This window comes from Pleurodeles waltl, chromosome 2_2, assembly GCF_031143425.1.
Source record: "Pleurodeles waltl isolate 20211129_DDA chromosome 2_2, aPleWal1.hap1.20221129, whole genome shotgun sequence".
Taxonomy (NCBI): Eukaryota; Metazoa; Chordata; class Amphibia; order Caudata; family Salamandridae; genus Pleurodeles; species Pleurodeles waltl.
In genome coordinates, this window is record NC_090439.1 from 1,025,054,384 (window position 1) to 1,025,082,343 (window position 27,960).

Consider the following 27,960-nt stretch of genomic DNA (forward strand, 5'->3'; position numbering starts at 1 on the left):
AGCCATTGTCTCTTCCAGACCGAGGTCACAGCAGCACTTGCAGTATAGGTCCTCTCCTGTGGATGATCAGGTCTCGAGTGATTAAGCAGATAGAAAATGGCGGTCACGCCCGCGGCGGTGCGTACCGCGGCGGTGCGTACCGCGACCCCCGGCGCACATCGTCATTGGCTCCTGAGACCCATAGGGTTCAATGTTAACCAATGCTGCTTTGCACCGCGGTCTTCGACCGCCTACCGCCACGGTGTGCCACGCCAGCGCAGTGACCTCACATCCCACTGTCACACTTCACAGGTCAGGCAGCCGCCATTTCAAGGGCCCACATGGCATGATTTCTACTGCGTCACACAGGCCTAGGCCTTGCATTGCCACTCATACACGCCTTTCAATGCATAGCGATTCGTGTACTGTGCAAGCTGTGGGAACGAACCTGTGGGTTGCTTGACTCTGTGCTCCATGTTGTCCTTCTTAGGCACGATCCGCTGGGACATGCGAGGAGAACGAAGAATCCTCCCATGTACCGACCGCTGGTGGACCTGTCGACAATGGAAGAACGACATATTATACTTCGATACCGACTTGACCGAGCCACTATACATGAACTGTGTGCCCAGCTGGAGCCAGACCTGATGTCCCCCATCCGCCAACCCACAGGGATTCCCCCTCTGGTGCAGGTTCTGTCAGTACTCCATTTTTTGGCAAGTCGGTCTTTTCAGACAACAGTGGCCATGTCATCAGGGATGTCTCAGCCTATGTTTTCTAAGGTTTTGTCCAGAGTGTTGTCTGCCCTGATGAAATACATGCGGAGATACATTGTTTTCCCTGAGGAGGGTGATTTGGCCACTGTGAAGGGTGATTTCTATGCCCTTAGACATATCCCCAACATCATTGGTGCCATTGATGGGACCCATGTGGCTTTAGTACCCCCAAAAGACAATGAGCAGGTGTACAGAAATAGAAAAAATTACCATTCAATGAATGTCCAGGTGGTCTGTTTGGCTGACCAGTACATCTCCTATCTAAATGCCAAGTTCCCGGGGTCAGTGCATGACGCGTATGTCATGCGAAATAGCAGCATCCCTTATGTGATGGAACAGCTACAGAGACACCGTGTGTGGCTAATAGGTGACTCTGGTTACCCCAACCTGCCTTGGCTATTGACCCCAGTGAGGAATCCCCGAACCAGGGCAGAGGAACGGTACACTGAGGCACATGGGCGAACTAGGAGGATTATAGAACGGACCTTCGGGGTCCTGAAGGCCAGGTTTAGGTGCCTGCATATGACAGGGGGATCCCTCATGTACTCAACAAAGAAGGTGTGTCATATCATCGTGGCCTGCTGTATGCTTCACAATCTTGCATTGCGACGCCAGGTGCCTTTCCTGCAGGAGGATGGTCCAGATGGTGGTGTTGTAGCAGCTGTGGAGCCTGTGGAGAGTGAAGAGGAGGAAGACGACGGGGACGACACGGACAACAGGGACACAGTTATACAACAGTATTTTCAGTAGCACACAGGTAAGAATCACCCACGCCATTTTACATTTACTTCTGGCCTCCTGCATTTCTACTTTCTGTGTTTCCCCCCAGTTCCTTTTCACTGATTTTTGACTTTCCCTTCCCTTTTCAGAGCTGTATGACCCACAGCATGACTTCTGCTTTGTTTGCCCATGGACTAATGCTTATTGACACTGGTATGTTGTCATCACAATGTAAATGAACATTATTGCACCGTTATGTGTAATACATTTGTAAAGAATACAAGCAGACTCCTGACATTTGAAGTGCAATTGGTGATTTATTTTAAGTGCTGCGTATAGGTCCATGATAGTAAAACGGTGATGGGTGGGGGTGGAGTAATGTCCATGGCGGAGTCCAGTTCTCAGTAGCACAGGTGCATTGCCCATATGCCTGTGGAAGGATGGAGCAGGGGCAGTTCAAGGTTGGACAGTGTGACAATGTGGGACAGTGGGATGACATCAGGGGGTATCGTTTGCTGGCGGGGGTCTTGGCATCCTACTCTGTCTTCTTGTGTGATCTCAGGTTCCGCTTGCGGGGTTGTTGATCTTCAGCAGGAGGTGGGGTTCTGGTGGCCTGTCGTGGTGTGGGGGCCTCCTGTCCACTAGCGCCGGCGGAGGTGGTAGGCTGTTCGTCGTCCGGGCTGGTGACAGGGGCCCTTTGGGGTGCCACATGGTCCCGCAATGTGGTGACTATCTGGTTGAGGGCCAGGACGATGGTCCCCATTGCGGTACCGATGTTCCTGAGTTCGTCTCTGAACCCCATGTACCGTTCCTCCTGCTGTTCCTGGATCTCCTGGAACCTGGCCAGTACCGTCGCCATCGTCTCCTGGGAGCGGTGGTATGCTCCCATGATGGTGGTGAGGGCCTCTTGGAGAGTGGGTTCCTTGGGCCGGTCAACCCCCTTTCGCACAGCAGCCCTCCCAGTTGCCCTGTTTCCCCGGGCCTCTGTCCCCTGGACGGTGTGCCCACTACCACTGCCCCCAGGTCCCTGTTGTTGTTGGGGTGGTGGGTCAGCCTGGGTGCCCTGTAGTGGCGGACACACCGCTGATTGACGCGTCCTGGAGACAGAGGCATGGGCCCGCTGGGTGGGAGCTGTGCTGGTATTCCCAGAGGGGGTTGGGTCTGCTGTGGCCTGTGTCTGTGTGTGGGGAACCGACTGTCCAGAGGTCCACGATGGTCCGGGCTGGTCATCAGGTTCTAGGTCGACAGAGCTGCTGTCATCAGTGGGGGCCTGTTCTGGGGGCGGGATGGACAAATCTGGACCCTCCTGGCCGGTGTGTTGGCGTTCGGGCCCTGCAGGGGTAAAAGAGTATGGTTATTGCTTCTGTGTGTGCCATGGCGTGCGATTTGTGGGTGCCCTTGTCCCCCAGTGCTGGCATTCCCTTGTGGGAGGAGTTGTGAGGGTGGTTTGTGGGGGGGGGATGGGTATGTGCAGTGGTCATGCTTGGGTGATGGGTGTCCATGGTTTGTGTTGGCATTCAGGGATTGGTGTTGTGTTGGGTGGGTTGTGCTGGTGAGACATTGGCAGGGAGGATGTGTGCTGGGGGGTTGGGAGTGAGGGTGTGGGTTGGCATGCTGGTGGTTGGGGGGGGTGAAGTAGTTGGGATTCGACTTACCAGAGTCCATTCCTCCGCCTACTCCAGCGAGGCCCTCAGGATGCAGGATGTTCAAGACCTCTTGCTCCCATGCTGTGAATTCGGGTGGAGTGGGTGGGGGTCCGCCGCCAGTCTTCTGCACAGCAATGTTGTGTCTTGACACCATCGACCGCACCTTCCCCCGTAGGTCGTTCCAGCGCTTTCGGATGTCTTCCCGGTTTCTGGGATGCTGTCCCACAGCGTTGACCCTGTTGACGATCCTTTGCCATAGCTCCGCCTTCCTGGCTATTGTGGTGTGCTGCACCTGTGTGCCGAATAGCTGGGGCTCTACCCTAATTATTTCCTCCACCATGACCCTGAGTTCTTGGTCCGAGAACCTGGGGTGTCTTTGGGGTGCCATGGGGTGGTGTGGGGTGGTGTTTGTGGTGATGAGTGTGGTGTGTGTGGTGGTGTGTGGTGTTTTGTGCGTGAATGTAGTGTGGGTGATGATGTTGTGTTCCTCTGTGTGTTGGGGTTTTCGATAGCTGTGCTCTCTCTCTCTCTCTCTCTCTCTCGCCTTCTCTCCGAATTTCTAGTAGTGGGGGTTTGTGGGTGATGTGGGTGTGTATTTTATAGTTGATTGGATGTGTGGGTGTGGTGTGTGTTTATGTGTATCAGGTGTGTGTATTTCGAATTGTCCAATGTGGCTGTGTTTTATAAAGGTGTGTGTATTTTGACCGCGGCGGTGTGTTCCTGCCAATGGAATACCGCGGTTGAAAGACCGCTGCGTGGATTCGTGGGTCGTAATGGCATGGGCGTGTTTGCGTTGGCGTGACGGCGGAGGTTTGGTCATCTCCAGTTTATCGCTGACCGCTGATGAGGCAGCCTTCCGTGGATGTCGGGTTTTTGGCAGTTTGGCAGTTGTGGGTCAGAATGACCGTGGCGGTTTACCGCGGCCACAGCGGTAGAATGGCGGACTTCTGACCGGCGGTAAGTGCCTTTTACCGCCGAGGTCAGAATGACCCCCAAAATGTATTAAAATGGGAGGGATAATGTATGTTTATATTTTTTTTGTAGCTGTGATGAAGTTCACATAGAATGAAATGTGTTGGCTACAGGCTACAACTGTGATCTCTGACTGTTTGCACATAAGCAATTTTGAAAAACGTGGATTGAGACAGAAGTTCTTTGGAAAAGAGTGGATCTGACAACGGCAGTTGTTTTTGTGAACGGGGTTATTTGGACACATGTATCTCATCAGTGCTGGATCCTCATATAGTAATAGCCACAAACTCCTGTTTTCATCAGAAGATACATGCATTGATGGGGTAAGGAGAAGAGCAGTAGTAGAGATTTTCTACCTTGAACACGTATACCTCGCTTACATTTATGAGAACACAATATTCTTAGATTGGCCATTATTAAACTGAATGATTCATTTTCAATACAAGTCTATGCGTTGCAGTTCGTCAGGTTAGAAGGGCACTTTCAGACCAACTCTCTAGTGCTTGTGATCGGCCTGAACTTAGTAGTTCAGCCAATTGATGGGCCTGATTTAGATTTTGGCAGATGGGTTACTACGTCACAATGGTGACGGATAGCCCGTCCACCAAAATTTAAATCCAATTGTGTCCTATGGGATTTATATTTCAGCGAACGGCTACCCATCACTGTTGTCACGGAGTAACCCATCCACGAAAATCTAAATCAGGCCAAAGTTTTCACCTTCAGACTTTGAGGTTTCTCTGCGGAATCTATCAAACACAGAGACAAATGGGAGGGTATGTTCGACAAAGGTTCTATAATGTTGTACCCTCTGATAGGGTAGTCCACGCTAGCCTCAAAAGTAGGAATGAAAGACTCAAAGCTGCACATTTTGTGTTACAGGAACCAGCACTGAATGCAAAGTAGTCAGATTGTCATATCGATGCTTTTGTCCTGTCCTAGTTGGTCTTTCAGAGACTAAATGTTTGAAAACTTTAAGTCTTCTTGGCAAACCACACATGGGCATCTGCCAAGGACTTAAAGTGGGTCAGAGTTCCAGTTTCCTTCAGCTGCAAACCTAAGTTGATATAAGTACTGAGGTTTTCTGCGCTGAATCTGATGGCTCCAGCCCATTGGTTTAGATAAACCTCCAATACCCACAGGTCAGATGGAATTTCCTGCGGTAGTCAGCAACTCCTCCTGTTTCAGAACCTTCCACACCCTCCAGCTGTAGGAACTGTCCACATCCTCCAGCTGCAGGAAAGATGTTTCAGAGCAATGAGTAGGTTCCGCTTGCACCTTTTATCCCTGTGTGTGTTTACATTTTCTAAATACTGTTATATTCATGAAAAATTTGTTTTGTTAAGGTGTAGTTAACTGATGGAAATGGGGTCCCTAGTTGGCAGTGGTTTGCACCATGTCCAAGTAGGATTCTCAATCTTTTCAGGGTAAGAGAGTCACACAGCTAAAATAATCCCTGCTCACTCCCTTAGTAGCTTAGCTCAAGCAGTTAGGCTTATCTCAGAGGCAATGTGTAAAGTATTTGTACACACACACACACACACACACACACACAAAGTGAAAACCCCACAAAAGTACTCCACACCAGTTTAGAAAAATAGTCAATATGTATCTGAGTAAAACAAGACCAAAACAACAAAAATCCAACATACACAAGTAAAGATAAAGGGGGTTATTACAACTTTGGAGGAGGTGTTAATCCATCCCAAATGTGACGGATATACCACCAGCCGTATTACGAGTTCCATAGGATATAATGGACTCGTAATACGGCTGGTGGTATATCCGTCACTTTCCCGTCACTTTTGGGACGGATTAACACCTCCTCCAAAGTTGTAATAACTCCCAAAATGTTTTAAAGATTAAAGGTAGTATAGCGCTTACAAACACAATAGCTCAAAATGGGACTATCAAAACGGCTTGACGGAGTCGCTTCCAACAGTCCGACGCCAACCGCAAGGGAGCGTGGGCTGTCTACAAAGTTGTCTAGACCTCGGCTACAGTACCTTGGAAAATGATGAGGAAACAAAGATGTAGCACGGTGTCAGGAAGATGAGGCATCGCTAGAGCCAGTGCAGGTTTGGTTCCTTACTGCCACGGGGGAGGTGAGGCGTCAGTTCCTTACTACTCAGCAGTGAAGGTGAGGCATTGGTTCCATACGGTTGCAGGGGAGACGATGCAGTGTTGATGAGGAGCCAGCGGCCCCTTACGACTAGGCAGGGTTGATGAATCTAGCAGGTCAAGACGTGAGGCGTTGACTTGGCGTGTCACAATTACACCATGGGGTCAAAGGTGCTGCATCGGAGTTTGGTGACACGGATGTTGGTAACATAGCACTCTGGACTCATGTTGTGGCAGGACTTCGGAGGCGTGGTGTCCGGGCCTGCATTGTAAGTCGCAGTCATTGCACTCAGTGGGGACCACCATTCCAGTGCAGGCATCGGCACTTTGCTGAGCAGCAGTGCTAAATCCGAACTCGCTCTGGAAGTCGATGTACCATTTCTTCCTGGTTGTTCCAGAATTTATTCCCAAGGGCCAAGGAACTGGATTTGGCACCACTTGGCAAGTCAGGACTCTCAACAAGAGAGTCCAGTTGCTGGAAGATGAAGTCTTTGATGGCCCTGAGACGTCTTAACAGGAGGCAAGCTCAGTTCAAGCCCTTGGAGAACCTTGGAAAGTAGGATGTAGAAAGCAAAGTCCAGTCCTTTTCACTCCCAGGACAGACGCAGCAAGCAGCAGGCCATCACAACAAAGCAACAGGCAGAGTGGCAGTCCCTCCTACAGCATCCAGCTCTTCTTCCTGGCAGAATGTCCTCTGTCCAGAAGTGTTAGTGGTCTAACTAGGTGGTGTCAGAGGTCCAGTACTCATACCCATTTCTGTCTTTGAGGAAGGCAAACTTCAAAGAGAGGTCTTTGTAGTGTACAAGACCCTACCTTTTTCTGCTGTGGCCCCAGTCACACTCCAAGGGGGTTGGAGACTGCTTTGTGTGAGGGCAGGTATAGCCCTTTTGAGGTGGAAGTGTCAGCTCCTCCCACCACTCTAGCTCAGGAAGACCCATCAGCCTGGTGAAGGGTCATCAGGTAATGCAGAGCACACCTCAGCTCCCTTTGTGTGACTGTCTAGAGTGAGCACACAAACAGCCCAACTGTCATTCTGACCCAGATGTACATTCAGCAAACAGGCAGAGACAAAAAATCCTTAAGCAAGAAAATGCCCACTTACTAAAAGTGGCATTTTCGAACTTACAATTCAAAAACTTACTTCATCAAAAGGTGTATTTTTAATTTGTGAGTTCAGAGACCCCATATCTGTTCCCAACGGGAAATTACACCTAAAAGATATTTTGAAGCAATCTCCATATTACCCTATGGGACGGATAGGCCTTGCAATAGTGAAAAACGAAGTTAGTAGTATTTCACTATCAGGACATGTAAAATACACCAGTACGTGTGCCTACCTTTTAAACACACTGCATCCTGCCCATGGGGCTGCCTTGGGCCTACCTTAGGAGTGACTTACAGGTAATAAAAGGGAAGGTTTGTGGGTGAACCTGCCGGGTGAACATGCCAGTTTAATAATGTACACACAGGCACTGCAATTACATGCCTGAGATATGTTTACAGGGCTGCTATGTGGTGGCAAAGTGAGTGCTGCAGGCCCAATAGTAGCATTTGATTTATAGCCTTGGTGCACTATACCTGGGGCTCACCAGTAAATCAAATATGCCAGTTATGGAGAAACCAACCACCAGTACAATTTAGACAGAAAGCACTTTAGCACTGGTTAGCAGTGGTAAAGTGCCCAGAGTCCTAAAGCCAACAAAAACAGGTTAAAAAAATAGGAGGAAGAATGCAAAACATTTGAGGATAACCCTGCAAAAAGGGCCAGGCCCAACATTTACATAGAAAGAAATCCATAAAACCTGTTGTGTGAAGAACAGATAGACAGACCCATTTACAGGCAGTTAACGTAGAGGGATAGGTAAGGCTGCAGAAAATTATGTTATTCAAAAGTAAATCTGAGAACTATCCATATTTCTGTCTTTGCCTTTCTCAACTAAGCCTATTTTATGAAGCAATTATGAATGCAAATGTGAAAGTACTTGTTCGGCAGGGCTTGCAAATACATGAAACGAGGAACAATTAGGAATAACTAACATGCTGTGTTATGCTAATTTAGTGTTTTGCTTCGGCATGAATACCGTAGATCTGATGAATAAACCCTTTCTGAATCCAATTTTCCCTCTGTAATTGTTAGACACAATCTGGAAGGGTACAGAGGCGCCCAGCGTTAGAATGATGCTGAGAGCTACAGGACAAATTATTCTCATCTTCCACTTCAAGGACCTGTCTTGCCTCTTCAATTCATTCTCCTCCACCCACATGTCCTTCGTTGCTGAAAAGATGCTGTGCCTGGCAGAGTGACTAGCGTCCCATCCCCCAAAGATTAAACAGAGTTGATACTTTTCATGTTGTTATTTTTTAATCTCAGAAAGGGGCATTGGTTCATGAAAATGTCAAATTGTGGGAGTGACGTGATGCCCGCTTTCACCCACTCAAGCCATCGCAGGGTTCACCCTTTGCTGCACCTTTAGTCACTAAGCACCCTACTAGCTCCATATCTTTCTGTTCCTACTACTGCCTTCATGACAACTGAGTCCAGGGTTTGTAAGGAGACCACCAGGGATAGAAAAGGGGAAGCCAGGAGAGGCACTACTACCACTGGGTACCCCTAAGTGATGTCCATGGGACTCATGTCTGCCATAATGAACCCTATACATATCTGAGCCTCATTATTTTATTCTTTTGTCACAAATACTTTTAACATACAAGTGCAATTGACAATACTGCAAGAAATTAGAATCAAAGACAGTAAGACGCTAATGAAAAAGTTTCAATAAAGTAGATTATCAATCTTGTGCACCAAAAAAAAGCCCGGAGAGAACCCTCACAAATTAACTACATGCACCAGGGAGCCCCTGAGGTCGGTGAGCGACGGTGAGGGGATGGATGACAGAAAAAGCAAGAGGGCACAGGCTATGGATACCAATCTAGGCGGTATACTAAGTGCAATTACTATAAAGCCAAAACGCAAGGCTACGCAGGTGCATATTTTGGCAAGAATTCACACTGCCAGCATAGTAAAACTACCAAGAAAGTAAGAAATAGCCAATCCCAAGGCATAACACACTTTATAAACAACCTGGGGCAAGGGGCGACGAAATATCCTTCTTAATTATACATTTTTATTTTATTTCTTCATTTAACGGTTCCAAATAAAATGAAAATCTATGTGTGGCATGGTTTATAATGTGTGCCTTATGATTATATTTATGCATGTCCCACTAACTGATTTGATAAAAAATACCTTTACCTATTCACTTATTCATTCATGCACTCGCTGACATCACTCACTCTAAAATTCACTCACTCAATCCCTCTTTAATTCACTCACCACTGACGAGCTCACACTATCACTTACTTCTGGTTTCTACCAGATTCAGATGATATCAGTTTCTAGACAACTAAAGAGTTGCTAAGGTCAAATTACTGTTACTGCTGCTTGCATCTTGAAGCAGATCTTAGAAGAGGGTAGAATGCTGCTTGTTGAGTTTATCTGCCATTTTTTTATAACAAGTAAAATGTCTGTTGTTTTTTCTCATGAATGTGTAAAGGACAGTGACCCGAAACCCATATACAATCAAGGGATAATGAATAAACAAATCATCAAAAGCAGTCAGCTAAAATGTCCTCCAGTGCATGCAAATGTGTAAAATGTGCATGCCGTACGTGCACACACACACAAAGGCACACACATTCATGCACTCTGCTAGAAATTCCCCCTCATTAGCCACTAAGGGGGTCATTACGACCCTGGAGGGTGGCGGTAATTTGGGGAAAGCTGCTGCCAACAGGCAGGCAGTACCTTTCCCAAAATTATGACACTTATTACCACTCCGTCCGCCAGGGTGGTAACAGCCGCTGGGCTGGAGACTTCGGGCTCCAGCCAGGCGGCCGTCACAATCCCACCCTCAGGATTATGACCCCGCCTACCGCCATGGTTTTCGTGGCAATCTGACTACCACGAAAACCATGGCGGTAGGCACTATCAGTGCCCGGGAATTCCTTCCCTGGCACTGATAGACGTCTCCCCCACCTCCCTTTCCCTCCCCACAATCTTCCCCCACCCTCCCCCTCCCACCCCGACATCCACACACCCACCCGCGCACACATACACACACGCATACCCACATCCACCCACTCATGCACACATACATACCCACACATTGCAACACACACTAACATACATTGTTGCACACATGCATTCACAGCACACAACATACATGTACACTCACATTTTCATTCACGCACGCATTCCACGCGACTCACACCCACATGCACGCATACAAAAACATACACACTCCCCCACACACATACACACAACACCCCCACACATGCACACAACACCCCCCACACCCCTCTCCTGTAGGAGAACCTGACTTACCTGCTTGCAGGGAGTCCTCCAGTACGAGACGGGACGTGGCGCTGCTGCCAGTAGCAGCGTCCGCCAGGCCGTATCATGGAACATGATAAGGTAGGGGCTGTTTTGCTGGTGTGGCGCTGCTGGCAGCAGCTCCACCTTACCGCCGTCCGCTGCCATGACCGTCAACGGAATTCCGCCAGCCTTCTGGTGGAATTCTGCCTACCGTCATAATGCAGTTGGCGGCTGGTAGCCACGGCAACTGTATGTTGGTGCCCGTCACTGTGGCGGTAGGCAGCATTTGCTGCCAATGTCATAATGAGGGCCTAAGTATATTTAACAACAATCTACTATGTGAGCCTGATGGACAAAATTAGCAGTATTCTTCAGCATGAAGCCAAACTCCAAGGCGATCCAGCAGATATTGCCTCTCCGACAGTGGTGAGTAGTGGAGGCATCAGCTATTATGTGATGGATGGTCTGTGTAACCCAACAACAGCCCCACCTTTCAACTGATAGCATGGACCACCCTCTTGGAAAATGAGGGCCCTCCTGACTAAAAACCCTATATATAGGTGAAGAAGAACATTGTCAAACATTTCCTTTTTGCTTTCTTACTTATGAATGTATTTATTTAAGATGTAATAACTATGCTCAACTCCTACAAATCTAGCCCGTGCTCTACCTTGCATGTCAATTATATTCACACTCACAGATAAACAGGATTTTACTTTTGAATGTGCTGCCACCAAATCGTGGCATTTTCTTCAAAAGAAACTATGATTGGCTGTCACCCTGTTTTGGTATGGCAAAAGTTCATTACTCACTCTCAGTTTCAGGTGTAAACGTCATTTTCTCAGTTTGCATCTTATCCCAGGCACAAAATATTGATGTGGTCCTAACTTTCACCTTTTCCTCATTATTGCACTAGTCAGGTATGTCAATGCAGTTGCTTCTGATTTTGGGGGGGTTTACCCTAGACAAATGAAGAAACCACCAGCAAGCAAGCCAAAAATATCAGGGCAAATTAGAGAGAGCATTTTATTATACTTACCCAGAATGCAGAGGGGCTTCCTGGCAAACTTCAGACGCCCCCTCCATCCTTTGTAGCGACAACAACACCCAGCAGCCCAGATCCTTAAGGCGAACTCTGCTCCAAAGATAACTATCGCAAATGTTTCCTGTATAGAAACACCAAAATGTATGTCCTTATTATTAAAACTATAAATAGATTATATGGTGAACTCACAACATGCCAGTACTATGAGTATTTCATTCTTAATACACCATGGTGACACCGCCATCTTCCTTCATTGACTTCTATTTACCTCAGAATTTGCTTACCGTTCATGAACATTGCTGTTTCTCACTCCTACTATTCTCGACTGTATCTCACATATTGATGGACACACAGAACATAGTCACATATGAAATACAAACACATGTCCCATAACAAAGGCCACCTACAAAATGGAGCCCATTCAACTACAGAGCTAGGTGAATATTTCGTTACCTGTGAGGTGCAAGTCACACACAAATTCAGAAACAGTTGCCGAATCCCAACAATGTACATTATGGAAGCTGACCCACTGGATTCAGATGTGTAAAGTGAATATCCTTTTTTTCAGGAACTGGCTCAATTTTGTAGCAAATGAATTGATTTTTTGGGATCACGTAATGGAAGGAGATTAGGAAATCCCCTATCGCTTGTTTCAGAAATAGACTACTTTTCAGCAAATTGTTTCACTTGTAAGGAGGAATGTAAGTGTTTTTGCAATTAGATGCATTATTGTTTTAAACATCTATAAGGCTTTCAAGCAACCTGAAATGTTCTTAAGGACAGCCAACAGTATTCAAGGATCAGTAACCATGTACTGCTGTGTGGATCAAATAATGTGACACAGTACTACTACTGCACTTCACCAAAAACCTTCGATGCTTTTGGATTAAGGAAAGTTTCTGAACCTTAATGATACCAAGATATGCATCCTCCTCGTGAGTTGCAGGCCCAGTGCCTAGGTAGAACCAGTGCTCTGTCCGAGACAAGGAAGAAACTGGGAAACATTTGTGTGCTTCAAATTCTCCATCACCTATGCGAGGCAAGATGATGTTGAAAGGAACTGCCAAACCTCCTTAGTATCATTGCCACTGCTCCATTGAGGCCACCGCACTGATTTAATTTATGCTCTGATACTACCGCACATTAGCTACTGAAACACCATCTACACCTTCTCACAGTACGGCAACTTAATGGGCCCGGACCCACATACTGCGAAAGAGTGCAAACCTGTACACATACTAACCTCCACCATCACTCTTCTACTTCTTTTGAAGATTCTGACTTGACACTACCAACTACATGGAACATAAGAACTAAACCATAGAGGATCTTGGAACTGATGTTAATGCCTATAGAGAACTTCCACATTCATCGATGCCAAGAGCACACGTCATGTGTAACACTTTCACCTAGGTTCTTTTTTTAGCCAAGCACACCTTTGCATGATGGGATTTGTAAGCTCTTATGCCTAAGGAAAAGAGCAACGAAAATAAAACTCTGAGATGCACAATGTTGTTGGCTAGAGAAACAGTAGTGGATGCCAACATCACACCTGATGTGGGAACGCAGCATACAGGAATCCACAAAGAAGCGCTCAGACTGAAGTACCCAGAGGCATGCTGAAGCAACACAAGAGCATTTTATGATCGTAAAAAATAAATAACTAAAAACATTATAAAGACATTAAAACAAAAGGGAAGCTACTAACTGTTCTGTCCACGTGCAGCGAGATAGAAAATATACAAATAAAGCACAATTTTTATCTTCTGCCCTGTAACATAGATTTGACTTGTACTTTGCTGGACCACCGAGACGCAAAACATGTTCACCCATGATTAGAGGTTTTGTGATCATTTCTGGCCTCTTATTTACATTTTGATTCAGAGAGTGCCTGAGCATGATTTCTCAACTGTCACTTTCAACTTGTTTTTAATCTTGGCCTACACCTTATATTAGCTGAATAAATTTGTGATGTTGTTCGAGGTTTAGAGCCAATTTTAGATTCTCCCTCTCCTGTTTATTTAGTGTCTGCAGGTCGGCAGTGCCCACAGTATATTCTATTACGGCAGTCACTACTAAAGATCTCTGGCAAAGAGCCCCGTTTTGGGGAGCTCGTCAGACATTGCAGTGCTAGTCTGACGAGGAGCATTCCCAATGATGAAGCATGACATCCAATTGGATGTGTGAGGGCTCTTGCTCCTAAACATTTAGGTTTCCCTACTTCTCACCCTTGGAACAGTGTACTCTATGTTTTTGTGATTACTGTTTCCACAGGCATCTGCAAAGCTGGATAGCAATGGTAAAACAACCAGATACTTTTTGGCACAGTCTAGTGTAACTGACATTGCCTGCATAGTCATGATTGACGTGTGTCTGCAAGACAAAAGTTGGAAAAGTATGAATGCTCTGGAAGTTTCAGATATTTTTTTCCAGTACTGTTTTGTTCTGAGAAAGTTAAAAGACCTTTGCACTCGAACTGCTCACAGGAATCACCATGGGCCTGGACTCTACCACCCTGGTCTAGTCCCTTCTGCAGGAACTTAGGGGTAGACTGGGCACTCGGACCAAAGATCTAGATGCTCTCAAAGGTGAGAGTCGCTAGCATGCAGACCCCCAGATCTACTATTCTCAGCAGCTATCTTCAGAAGGTGCAGAGGTCCAGAATATGGAGGCAGGTTGCTGAAATCCACTCTAAGAATCTTTTTGTTAGGCAATAACTGGGTGGCATTCTGCTTGTCACTAATGACAAATGTAACAGCCCCAGGGAGTGATGTGGGGGCATTGAGAAGGGCCTACTCCACTAATCAGAAGTGAGCCTTGCTCTCCAACATTAGTCCTTAGCTAACTAGGTACACCAAATGTTTCTCAACAAGGCATCTGGACATTTCTATTTTAAGGGTGGACCCTTAGTGTATTATGAGCACTAGGCCAGACATCTGCTCGCATGGTCTCCCATCACGCTGCTGACCATCTATCACTCCCTCCAGAGCAAGTAGGTTTAGGACAATTCTGGGTTTGCCACCAAGCAGGGGGCAGATCCCCCTGACCTTGGTGATAGAGATTGGGACATGTAGCAAAACCTCAAGTGTGAGTGTGAGTAACAAGGTTCTGAATGTTTGAGAGTGATGATAATTGTTTCCTGAATGAGAGTAACGTGCTGTATGTTGACCTGGCTACTCCAGATGGCTGTAGACTTGCATTTGATTGCTTATGCTTAGCATGATTTGTAAATTAATTTCAGAGTACGCCACTTATGGCCTGATTTACAGTTTGATGGATGGGCCACTCCATCACAAACATGACAGACATTCCATCTGCCTTATTACAAGTGGATTATATCCTAAGACATTTGTAGTAAGACAGGTGTGCCACCTTTCACGTTTTCAACAGAGTACCCCTCCACCAAACTCCAAATCAGGGCCTCAATCTGCTAAGCATGATTTGTAACTGGATTTGTTGGTGAGACGTTTAACTGTTTCCTGGACCCCAGTGACCAGCTCTGTGCACTAAGTTGTGTATCTGACAATAGAAGAAAGTGACATGCTTCCCCACATACACTTTGTGCATTGTCTGAGGAACACGTCCGATTCGGTACACATACGACCCAATAAAACACATGCTCATAAAATGGGTGGGTTTTTTGTATACAACAGAGGCCAGTCCTACACGCCTCAAAGAGCTGCATCACCTTATAACACACCATAGGCCAGATTACAAACATTTATAACTGGCTGTGGTGCTGAGTGTACCAACAAGTGTAGGTAACTTGGAATATAATTCTCATGATGAAATATTGCCATGTATTAATATGATGTATAAGCCTCTTTTAGAGCCTTTGTAGTGGGTGTGACCTCTGTGGTCGGGGTTTTATACTTAATGTTTGCCTTGCTCTTATATATGCACAACTTTTTATTAGTGCACTTTTTTGACTGCCACTATTTGAAGTCATTGGTGGCAAGTAAGGCAGTGCTGAGGGCAAACACCTTTTCCTCATTATTATTAAAGCAGACGTGAAAATGGTAGTGTGACAAGAACATCTGCGCATGCTTGTTGCGCCGCATTTCGTTGTGTGTTGATATGTTGTACTGTTTTAGTGCCATTGTGGCTTGTCTTGTTATTTTGCATTGTGTGATGTTATAATGCTCTTTTGTGCTTCTAATTGCTTTTCGAGGCGCCATGAACCACTGCCATATTTCTAGACAACAGCAGTACACTCCTTTAAAATTGCTGTGAAAAACAACTAGTTACCACTGCTGCTGTGGTGAAGTACCTCTCTCTCGAGTTCCGCAACTATTTACAAAACCACTCTGGCAGAGAAATATCTTGAGTTAGTACCCGCTGTGCCCACTTTATGTGATATGGCCCCTTGTTTCCAGTATGTTGCAAACTTCAAAGACAATCAAACATTTACAGCAGTCAGCCATGAAAGTCTCAAATGTTGTGCTGTAGAGAAACGCTAACTCAAACCCGCCAAAGTAGGAATAAATCTCACTGTGTGAGAGGAGGGGCGAGATCTATAGAGGGGATGAGCCATGGAGATGGGGGTGAAACCATGGAGCTGGGGCTGAGCTTTGTGTCAAGCGCTGCCTTTGGGCGACAGTTTCGGCCCTCCCCCAAAAAACTAACAAAAATGTCGGAGGCTGCTGCTGCTGCATCGTGAAGGTTGCAAAAGCTCTGATCGACCCACAACTGTGCACAACACCCACACTCGAGCTGAAACCCCGCTCTGCACGGGAGCTCCCAGCTCATCTTGTCTTCCACTGTGTGACACTTGCTCTTTATCAGGAAACAGTGAGTAGGCAAGTCAGGTTACCCTAACACATCAAAAGCATGTAGGCACCAAGCCTAGCTAAGAATTGCAGGACTGTGTAGACATTACGCATATACTGCTGTCCACACATCGAAGTGTGTCTACTTCCACCACCATGCAATAGACTTTCAGATAAAAACATCAGGCTCGAAGGAAATCACACGTGTTAGGTCGAGAGGAAGAAGATAATCAATTTATCATGATTTACATGATCCTCCAGTGACATTCGCTATCAGTCAGCATAGCAACAATAGCACTATAATACAGAATACTGCAAAATGGTTTTACACCAAATACAACTAATGTAATACAAACACTTGCATAATGCCTCCAGATCACATGGCATGGTAAAGAGGTCTTGTTATAAAGTGTTTTTTCTATTTTAAAAAAAAATCAACATTACATTGTAGAGGCTCATTCATGGAGCAGACATTTCAGCACAAGAATTCAACTACATTTCTAAACCTTGGACCCAATTTGCACAGACTTTAATGTCCCTTTCTCTTGGAGTACTCCTGGTTTACTGTTTAATTTCAGGAGTAAACCGGGAGTCCAAAGCAGTACTTGTGAGTTACTTTTTTAAATCGAGTAGAAAGCCAGTAGCGAAATCTGTTTCAATTAGGCGCTTTCAAAACTCTCTCAGTACTCTGATTACAAAAACTGCTTTTGCTCTGAATAATCACAAAAAAAACAATTAAAGAAGAAAGAGTCAGAGCTACTTTACTTCAACACATTCGATTTTTTGTACCTCTAGAATCTTGGTCGGATACTTTGAATTGGTTCTCCATTAGTTATTAATCTATTTGATATTATTCCGATATTTAAATGACGTCTAGTCCCTCTTCCATTCCAATAGTCATTAGTTCTGCCTCTCCACAGGTTCCTTCAAAAGCCTGATCACCCAGGATGGGATCCTTAAAAGAAATCCTAAACTTACGTGCATAGATTTAGTCAAGCTTTTAGAAAATATTGACCAGAGTATTCCAGGAGGACTCCTGGAAGGCCTCGGCAACTGCAGTCACTCAGGTTAAGTTCTGCAATTCATTTGAAATTCTTCCAGACAATGGCATTCCCTTCCTCGTGTGTAAATAGAGCAGATGCACACTTACACGTGCATAAATACTTCACGACTGGGGAACTGCACTTCCGTTTTTTCTTCCACAAGGAAAATACTTTCCCCACGAAGAAACCCAGCCTTCTAACCCCATTCCAGTTTGGGTTGTTTCCTTTCCATTCCGATCATAAGAATTGACTGACAGCTGCACTTGCCTTTAGCAGGGCCAGGCATCTCATTGCATCCAGAATGGGAATATGACTTGCATATTTTTGTGAACACAGGGTGCTCACCTACTTTACAAGGCAATCCTATCCTCGATCAGACACATCAGGCCCTGGCAGTGGTACACTATCATCATGTAATGTCCAAAGTCAACAGACTGCATTTCCTGCAAGTTCACGTAGTCTTAATATAAAATGCCAATTTACGCTAATAAATCAGGTCATACGGCTGAACATCAGGCCGTTGTTATTTATAATTGGACTAAAGTCCTGATTTCTACTTGTATTTTGGACCATGTGTCTATTAGTCTACACAGCAGCGTCGTGAGTTCCTCACCCCCCTCCTCCCGCTTAAGAGCTTCGTGGGCCGCTTCTCTCTGGAAACTCGGAAAACAAATGTACTTGATTACCGTGAAAGGGTGGATGAGTGAGAGAAATTATGAAGGGATGATGGGTGGATGATTGAGGGAAACTGGGGGTGGATGAGTGCAAGGGTGGATGGATGATTTGATAGGTTTGATGTTTAGGCTTGGAGATGGATGGATAGGTTTGGATATGGTTGGGAGGACAGACGAATGGATGGAATGATGAAAAATAAATAGATTACAGAATGTAAAGGTGAAATGGTCAGTTTTAGGAGGGGGCGGGCGGTAAGTACACTCAAACTCATTCTTTCACACACGCATGCACGCACCAAACATTCATTTAAAAAGATTACACACACACACACACACACTCTTACCTTCAGCCTCGGAGGTCCCAGAAGGGTTGGGACTGCTGCCTTCCCTCGCAGTCCCAACTTCGTCACAGAGTGGGATGGGGTCCGTGAGACTGCTGACCCCACCCCACTCTGTGACGAGGTGTCACTGATTGACACTCGCCCTGGGCGCTTCAGGGCTTAAACCTGAAGCGCCCAGGTCGAAGTCAATGGGTGACGCTTCCCTCGTCATCCGGGGGAGGGCCTCGAGGCACCTTTGCTGAGCTGAGGAGGTCACGCCCACAGGAGCTGTGACCTCTTCAGCCCAGCAAAGTTCAGCTCAGGCAGCCAGGAGTGTGCGCAAATCGCCCATGTCTGCTCCTGGCTGCCTCACCTGAACATGAAGAGTGTCTGTCAGCCTGACCGGCACACTCCACGAGGGGCTAAAAGGTGGGGGGGGGGGTGGCCCCTCCGCCCTAAGGACAGGCCGCGCCTAGAAATGGTGCATATCAGTGTATGCAAAGCTGCCAAGGTTTCAGATTGCTTATGTGTGACATTCTCATAATTTCAGTGTAATTATAAGTGACATTCAACGACTGTAAGTGACACTTTCTTGCGAGTAATATCAATTAATGAAGTCGAGGAAACATAAATATCAGAAATTACATCCAGTTCAGTAATGAGAAACTCTAAGAAGATCTTAAAACTGCTGCAAAGCACCAGAAATGAAAGGGCACCTCAGTGCCTGCTCTTTCGGGCCATGAGATACCACATGGCACAGGTGGGCAAGTGTTTTGCCGGAAAATGGACCAGCCATAAATAAATGTAAAAATCAACTCGATCGAGGGAAAACAATATACCCTTAGATCCCAACGAGATTCAATAATTAATTCAAAGAAGGGGAGTCAGAAATAAGTTAGTAACAAAAAAAAATATTGCTTACCAATTAGACCTAAAAACACAAACTATCGGGTAGATTGGTGACTCAGGCAAATATTCTCTATTTCTTATCTCTTTTCTATAGAAAGAGATGGTAGTTTTTATAAAATAAAAGTACAGAGATAATTACAAAACAATGAAGTTATAGATTAAAACCGAAGAAGCCTGTTCCAGTCAACTAGGAAGAAAGAAGAAAATTAATACTGACTTTTTTTTGTTCAAGAGACGCAATTTAAGTCTATGCCAATTTTGGAGGAAGCACAGTGAAGCAGGGCTCGAAAGACAGTTAAAAACACCGCTGACTGTCAATGTATATGTTTGAAAACTTTGTATTCTTTTACAGACATTAACTCAACTTATGCAAATAATGTAATTTAATTGGAAATGACATACAAAAAGATGGTTCAAGAACATCACAAAGCCTTAGCCTATGTGCTACACCACACAACCAGCAGGTGGCAGCATCCTATTGAGATGAAAGCACTATGGGCATATTTAGGAGCCCCTAGAGCAGAGGTCTCCAAACTTTTTAATGCCGCGCCCCCCCAGTTGAAAAATACAAATCATTGGGCCCCCCTCAGAATTTTTCACAATTATTTTATAAACATGGCAATGTTTAAATATGTCTAAACCTGTTTAAACATTGCAGTTAAGTACTGTTACCTTTTTAAAACTGCAATAACATGCTTCTGCTTAAAACAAAGGCCTGTTATCTGTATAATATTTATTTTGGCCAGAGTCTGGGGCCCCACCTGGGATCACTTCAGGCCCCCCAGGGGGGCCCGCCCCCCAGTTTGAAGACCTCTGCCCTAGAGCCATTCTAACAACACATATGGGTCATTGTTTTTACACTAATGTGGCATTAGAAGGCCAAAAATGCCACACCATGTTTACAAACTGGCACAATGCATGCATTGCGCCACTTTGCAACCCTTGGCGTTACATTATGCCTGCGCCAGGAATAATGTATGTAAAGGGGGCGTTCCCACGTTGGGGGGGGGGGGGCAGACAAATTGAGCAAAGATATCTAAGATTTCTTAGCGCAATTTCTTTAGAGCACTTTTAATGCCTTCTCAGAGCAGGCGCTAAAATGAGGCTGTTATTGGTCACAATGGGCCCCTGGGTGCCTTGCAGGATTAGCGTCAACGTTCTGATGCTAATAGTGCAAAGCGCCGGACTGGCGTAAAAAATTCTGATGCCAGTCCCCTAACTACCACTATGGTGCGCCATATTTTTAAACATGGTTCACACATGGTGGATTGGGGGGTGTTAAGGGGCGCAAAACAGTAGCGCTGCACACAGTACATCGTCACATTTCTTAAATATGCCCCTATATTCTCACTTACTTCACCCATTCTTAACCCGTGCACGTGGTCAAGGTGCTAAAAATGCCTGACAATGCATTTATGCAAACCACCACATTAAAATGCGTTAGACTAACACCTGATGTATGGTACTTGGCAGGGCTGGTGGATGGCTGAAGGATGAAAGTATGAATGGATAGATGCTTGGATAGAAGAGACAAGAGAGCTCTTTTCGGGGGGGCTGAGAAGGGGGTTACGATCACTCGCTTTGAAGGGTAGATGCCATAAGATCTTTGATTCAAAGTGGGGGTTATTTAAATTTTCTGGCTACTCCCTTGATTAAACCATCCACTAAGCTCTAAGTTTATTGCTACAATTTTCTGTATATTTGGTGCGATCTCAGCAAGGAACATGCCCCTTTGTTGTTTATCAACATCCTAAATCCTTTGTGCAAATCACAGTCGCTTACCTATATAATCCTACTGAGAAATGTGGAGGGCCTGATGGAACAAATATAGCCAGAGGCTACAGTATAATCTATGGCATTAAACGAACATACAAACCAAACTAGTCAAGGCTGTCATGTTTCGCAGTCACTTAGCACCTTAAATTACCTTTCCAGTGTCAAACTGTGGTATTATGGAAACTGTGTCAAAATGAATATGGAGGCAAATATTTTACCAAGGGGCAAGGGAGTAGCGAGGAGCATCATCAAGGGATCCAGGATGCACCTTGACACTTTTCTGTCATTTAGTTTAAAAGTCTTTAGGCCTGGTTTAAAGTTTAACAGGTGTCCGTTATCAGGAAAGAGCAGATGTTGTCCTCCCTGTTTAGTGTGTATAGACATCTGTGCAGCTTCAACAGGGTGCATGGGACACATGTCGCTTTTACGTCCATGTCCTGCATCTGCGCACCTCTAAACCAGGCACTTTGGCCCGCAATACAAGGCTGGTGGTCATCAGACCGCCAGCCACGCTACTGTGGTTTTACCGCCATAGAGCCGGCTGTGAAGACCGCTGCATTACAAGATGTGGGGTTTGGCAGAAGCCAAACTGCCACAACGCCACCTGGTCCGCCGGTGTGGTAGACGTGGCCGGCGGTGAGCTCCTCCAGCCCGGCGGCAGGCCTCTGCCTGCCAGCCAGATTACAAGGCTGCAGACCGGCAGGCTTTCCGTGGCGGTCACTTCGCCACAATAACCCTGGTGGTAACGCTCACGGCAATAGGAATCCCCATTCCTGTTGCTGGCACATGCACCCCCACACATCCACACATATGCAGACACCTCCACCACCTGTCCACACACTTACAAACACTCCCCCAGCCGTCCATGCATTTCCAAACACCCCCCAACCATACAAATCCATTCTAACACCCCCACCCGCTCTCACACTGACATACACACACCCCCTCTCACACATATGCACCTCTCTTCAAACATTCACACCTCCACCCCACCTCCCCAATCATTCATACCCCCACCCCATGAGCGCAAAGCAGACACACAAAAGGAAACAGAAGTTCGCTCGCAGTGAAACGTATAGGCAAACGTGCAATTATCCATGTAACTGGCAAAGTGCACTTATCGATGTCATGCAAAGCGCTCGATTACTGCCCAGCGGGATTGCGCTGCCTATGAAATAAAAAGGAAAAAAGTAGTCCAGAATCCATATGGAAAACGTCGAGCCTCGTTTGTTTTCAGTAGTTGTCCGGTGCACTCGAGGAGGGCTAAACATCGGAAAAGGTATGATGTGTGCATGCCTTTCACTAATGAAATCAAGCGAATTTTAAAAGGCAAGCCCACAATCCAACCAAACTGATGGGAGTGACATGGGCATGGTAAAAAGCCCATAGAGAGATTACACCAGGGAAAGAGCACTTTGTGCATTCCACCCTAAAAAAAATCAAAGGAAAGCGCTGAAGTGACAAATGGGGCAGAACGAGCTTAGGCCGGGGAGATTGGAACAATTAAGAGGTAAGTGTTGTTAATTATGAGGGAGGGGGGAAAGACCAGTGCTCCGGCGTGTGAAAATCTAGTGTGTCTGTTGGGTGTGTGTGTGTGGATGTGAGTGTGTGTGCGTGCGTTTGCGCTGGCATGTGTGTGTGTGTGTGTGTGAGTGTGTGTAAGCATGTGCGTGCGGGCGGGTGTGTGTGTGTGTGTTTGTGAATGTGTATGGGTGTGTCTGCTCTTCTGCCTGGGCCCACTGCAATGTTACCGAGAGCCAAGGTGCAAATGAGGGAGCTGAGGACATTTTTCACCTGGATGTAACCATGCGTTTTTGCCAGGCGGAGGCCTAAATCGAGAAAGCGGGCCGCAGTTCTATGTTTCTTTGAGCATCTGAACAATCCCAGTGAACAAGATTCCCATGTAGGTGGGAGAAATACTCCAGTGTAGTCTGTCAAGTCCTGAAATACTTTGCTCTCAAAAACCGATACGTGTGGACAGTCTCAAAACATATGAGAAAAATCAGTTGTTGAGGCGACACAGTGCGGACGGGTGGCAGGAGCCACAGGGAACATTTTATTTATCTTAGTGGGGTGGAGATAATCTCTATGCAAGATAAAGAATAGAATCAGTTTAAACCTGGCATTTTGATAGACAGTACTCGGGTATGCAAGAGCCCTGGCCCTTCCTTCTTGTGGACAGTTCTCCCTCGTTCAGCCTCCCAAGTGTCTCTCCGGTGTATTAGAGGGGCTTGCACTTGGGTTCGCTGTAACTTATACGACCAAGTAATTCATCAACCCATTACATATAAAGTATGGGTGGGTTGATGAGTATCAGGTTCTGTCTGATTTCCCATTTAGTGTGAAGGATATGTAGCAGAAGGTCATGAGAAATTTCCCTTCGTGTAAAGAGTTCTGTTTGGGTAAGGTTTGAAAGGATTGGAGGAGTCTGTCCTGGAACAGGTCATCTAAAGTGTCTAGACCAGCTGTTTCCCATTGTGCCAGAGCTCTCATGATTAAGAAAGAGTATTGGTTTGAAAGAGTCAGCAATGGTATGTTAGAAGTGTAGGGCGATGGGGATTTCGTAACAAGGCAGAGGAGCGCAAGGCAGCTCAGTGCCACTAGGACCAGACAGGCAGGCCAGAGGGAGTCCTAGTCTTGGGAAGCACCAAGTTATATAATTTGGGCAAGACAAAGTGGTCTATTGATCACATCTGTTTCATCAAAGGTGATCCCCAAAAGCCAGCAAGAAAACCATTGTAACTGTGCCGCAAGGTTATAGGCTTTACAATCAGGAGACCCCAGACTCCCCTAGTCAGCAGAGAGCCGCACCTGGCCATCACAAAAAAAACACTAGACACCACACAGCACAGAGTAGGAGGATTGCAAAATAATAGAGCAGCCTTGGCAACATGTCCCATGACTGTGAGGAGTAACAACCACCAAAAGGTCACATAACTCTATAAGGGAATTCACTGCTCGTACTAAATCACCCTCCTGTACGTCCTCCTCCGAATGAAACATACTGATTCCCAGGTAAGGGAATGTGGAACTTTCTGACCTTATTGAGCACTCACCAAGGGAAATGTTAAGGGGGTGGGGGTTCCTGGGTTAGAGGGAGTGGACAGGATTTACCCTTGTTAACCAGTAGGCCTGAGACTGTCTCAAGACAGTGCAATGGAGCAGTTCTAGATGGGGATCCCTCAAATAAAGAAAAACATTGGCTGCATAGTGGGAGACCATGTGGACACCAACGGGAAGAGGGATTCCCTACTCTCAACACCCCCATTCCCAATTGGATTGCTACCTTCAGTCACACCTCAGAACTCCCATGGACAGACCACCGATGCATCCATTTCACCTTCAACACACCCACCCTCATCAGGCCCCAACACCAACCATCACATAGAAACTGGACAAGAATCACCGACGATCAGCTCACCGTCGCCCTCGCCAGCGCCGCACCCACCATCGTACAAAACGACGACCCAAACACCGCAGCATGCATCTTCCACAAATGGACCGCCAACTGCGCCAACACCATAGCCCCTCTCAAACAGAACAACAGCACCCACGCAAAATCTGGAGAAACACCAAATCCACAGAAGCCCATAGCAACTTCAGAGCCGCCAGCTCATCAGGAACACCAGAAAGAAAGCTATACAAAACAGAATCTCCTCATACACACACAACAGCAAGGAACTCTTCAGCATCATCAAGGAGTTCGCCAAACCCAACAGTGAAACAACGGACATCCCACCCTCACAGGACCTCTGTGACAGACTCAACACCTACTTCCACCACAAAATCAAGACCATTTACAACAGTTTCAGCAAGGACAACCTACGCGCAGAACCCCCTCTACCAAAACCTGACACCAACATACCAACAATCACCACCTGGACCCCACTCACCACCGAAGATACTCTGAGAACAATGAGGTCCATACAATCTGGGGCCCCCACGGAACCATGCCCCCACCACATTTTCAACAGAGCCACAGACACCATTGCCCCAAGCTCCGCCTCACCATCGACTGCTCACTAGATGCCGCCACCTTCCCCGTGACTGGAAACATGCCGAGATCAGCCCCCTCCTCAAAAAACCCTCAGCAGACCCCACCAACCTCAAAAACTTCAGGCCCATCTCCCTACTCCCTTTTCCTGCGAAAGTCATAGAAAAAGAGGTCAACAGCCAACTCGCCACGTTTTTAGAAGACCACAACATACTCAACATCTCCCAATCCGGATTCCGAAACAGCCCTCCTGGCCACAACAAACGGCATCCGCTCCCTGCTGGACAAGGGAGAGACGTCGGCACTCATCCTGCTAGACCTCTTGGCGGCCTTCGACACAGGCTCCCATCATACCCTGATATGAAGACTCCACAAAGCCGGCAACAGAGACAAGCCTCGACTGGATCCAGTCCTTCCTCTCCGGCAGAACTCAACAAGTGAGACTTACCCCCTTCCTCGCAGACCCCACACCCATCACCTGCCGAGTTCCTCAGGGATCCTCCCTCAGCCCCACGCTTTTTAACATCTACATGGCCCCGCTAGCCACCATCGTCAGAAGCTACAGAATCACCATCATCTCCTATGCCGACAACACCCAACTCATCCTCTCCCTCTCCAACAAACCCAACAAAGACAGACACAAGTTCCACAAAGGCATGGAAGCAGTCCACAACTGGATGAGAAACAGCTGCCTTCAACTCAACGCAAACAAGACAGAAGCACTCATAATGGGTCCTCAACCTGACACATGGAACGACTCCTGGTGGCCACCCACCCTCGGAACCCCACCCACCTGGACTCCAATCTCAGCATGAACCATCAAATCAACTCAGTCACCTCCACCTGCTTCCGCACCCTCCGCCTCCTACGCAAGTCCTTCCAATGGATCCCCCTCGAACATAGAAAGACTGTCACACATGCCCTCATCACCAGCAGACTGGACTATGGCAACGCACTCTACGCCTGAATCAACAAGAAACTCATCCACAAACTACAAAACATCCAGAACACCGCCGCCAGACTGGTCCTCGACCTACCTCGACACTGCCACATCGTGCAACACCTGCATACACTGCACTGGCTTCCCATAGAGAAAAGAATCACCTTCAAGATCCTCACCCACGCACACAAAGCCCTCCACAACACCAGACCAGCATACCTGAACCAGCGACTCAACCTCCACCTACCCCACAAGACCCTACACTCAGCCCAGCTCTCTCGAAGAAGAAGTACCCCGCATCAGGAAAACCAGAACAGGAGGATGCTCCGTTTCCTACCTCTCAGCCACCACCTGGAACGCCCTTCCTCTCCACATCAGACAAACCGCCTCCCTCCTCAGCTTCATGAAGGAACTGTAGACATGTTTTTTTTAAGAACCACCTCACCAGTGAACGCTACACTTTCCCCCCACCCCCCAGTGCCTTGAGACCCTAACGGGTGAGTAGTCGCGCTTACAAGCATTGATTGAATTAATTGATTGGTGGTTCCAAAGCAAGGGCCAAGAGGAGGGGATAGAATGGGCACCTCTGCCTAGTCAACAAAGTAGCCAGAATTTAGCTGGGCACTTCATCGCTCTTGAAGAGCGAAGCCTTCATTGTTATCAAAAAATTCTATTTGTTGGGATGCAGACGTTTCTAAGTACTTTATCTTCTAGCGTAGAGGCATGAGTCATGTTGCTATGGGAGGGAGGAATCTAGGCCTGTCAAGGCTTAGTAGCATTTGGATATGGTCTAATATGTCCCTAACCATCTGAGGTCATTTCCTGGGGGCAAAGTGTTGTCATGTAAATCATCCTGTCTAAACACACTTAGAGATCGTGCACCAGAGACTAAAAGGAATGGAGTTGAGTAGTGCTGTCTAGTAGCCTCCTTAAATCTGCCAATGTCCAGGGGCAGAGCCATTGGGAATGTATGTCTATATTCAGTACAGTCTGCCTTTGGGAGCACAGGAAGGGATTTATTTACAACTACATCCAAAACACTTACAAAATTCCCCTCAAGGGTCAAGTGACATGGGGCTAACCTACCAAATGTATGGATAAATAATGTAGGAACACTTACTGATTAACATGAAGGACATAAATACTACCTACGAATAAAGGATCTCCATCAAGTATATCTTGTAGTAGGACAAACTTTCCCTCTGGGTCAAATCCAGAATTCTGAACTACAAAGAGGGCACCCAGCCTAATCCAAGCAGAGCCCCTCTGGCATATGTGGAGTAATTTGTAGATCTGTAGACCTGATCTCTCCACCTTCTCTGTAATCTCAGTACCTCATGTCAGGTTGCATGTGATTATTGTAGGAAAGCCATTTGTATTCCTTTGCTCTTCGGAAGGGATGAACTATATAGCGCTTTGTCTGGTTGTTCATACTTCTGATACTCCAGGCAAAAGTGGCATATTTTGTTAACTGAGGCATAGTGAGAGTTGATGGGATGATCGGTGCTTCTCCTGCTGTAGTTACACTAAGAACACATCCCTTCCCTCCTAAAGAAGGTGCAATAGTGTGGGCACAGCCAAAATGACAGAACCAAAGAGCATAGAACCAAATATCAAAAATAAAATGAACTAATGTAGCAGCATGAAACAGGCAGCCTTCCCAAGGATTCTGAGAACAGTCTTGGACATTCTGCTGGTGGCATGAGCTGCATATCTTAAATGAATGGTGTTAGACCTGAAAGCCTTAGGGTGGTCTTCACCCAAACTTTTTGTCTACTTCTTCCACTTTTCTGACCTCCTTTCTGCTGGTTTTAGACTGTGCACTTTACCACTAAAGTGCTTGTGCTCTCTCCCCTAAATCATAGTAACATTGGCTTAACCCCAATTGGCATATTTTGTTT

The 27,960-nt window shown here is 46.5% G+C and overlaps 1 protein-coding gene across 2 annotated transcripts in view; it reads right to left on the reverse strand.

Moving 5' to 3' along the window:
• The window catches only part of KCNQ3 (potassium voltage-gated channel subfamily Q member 3), a 660,337-nt gene that overhangs the window by 211,033 nt on the left and 421,344 nt on the right, over positions 1–27,960 (reverse strand). For both annotated transcript variants that reach the window (XM_069220769.1, XM_069220768.1), the window contains exon 3: positions 11,629–11,755. In XM_069220769.1, the coding sequence (XP_069076870.1) occupies positions 11,629–11,755 (127 nt within the window). The remainder of the gene's footprint in view (positions 1–11,628; positions 11,756–27,960) is intronic.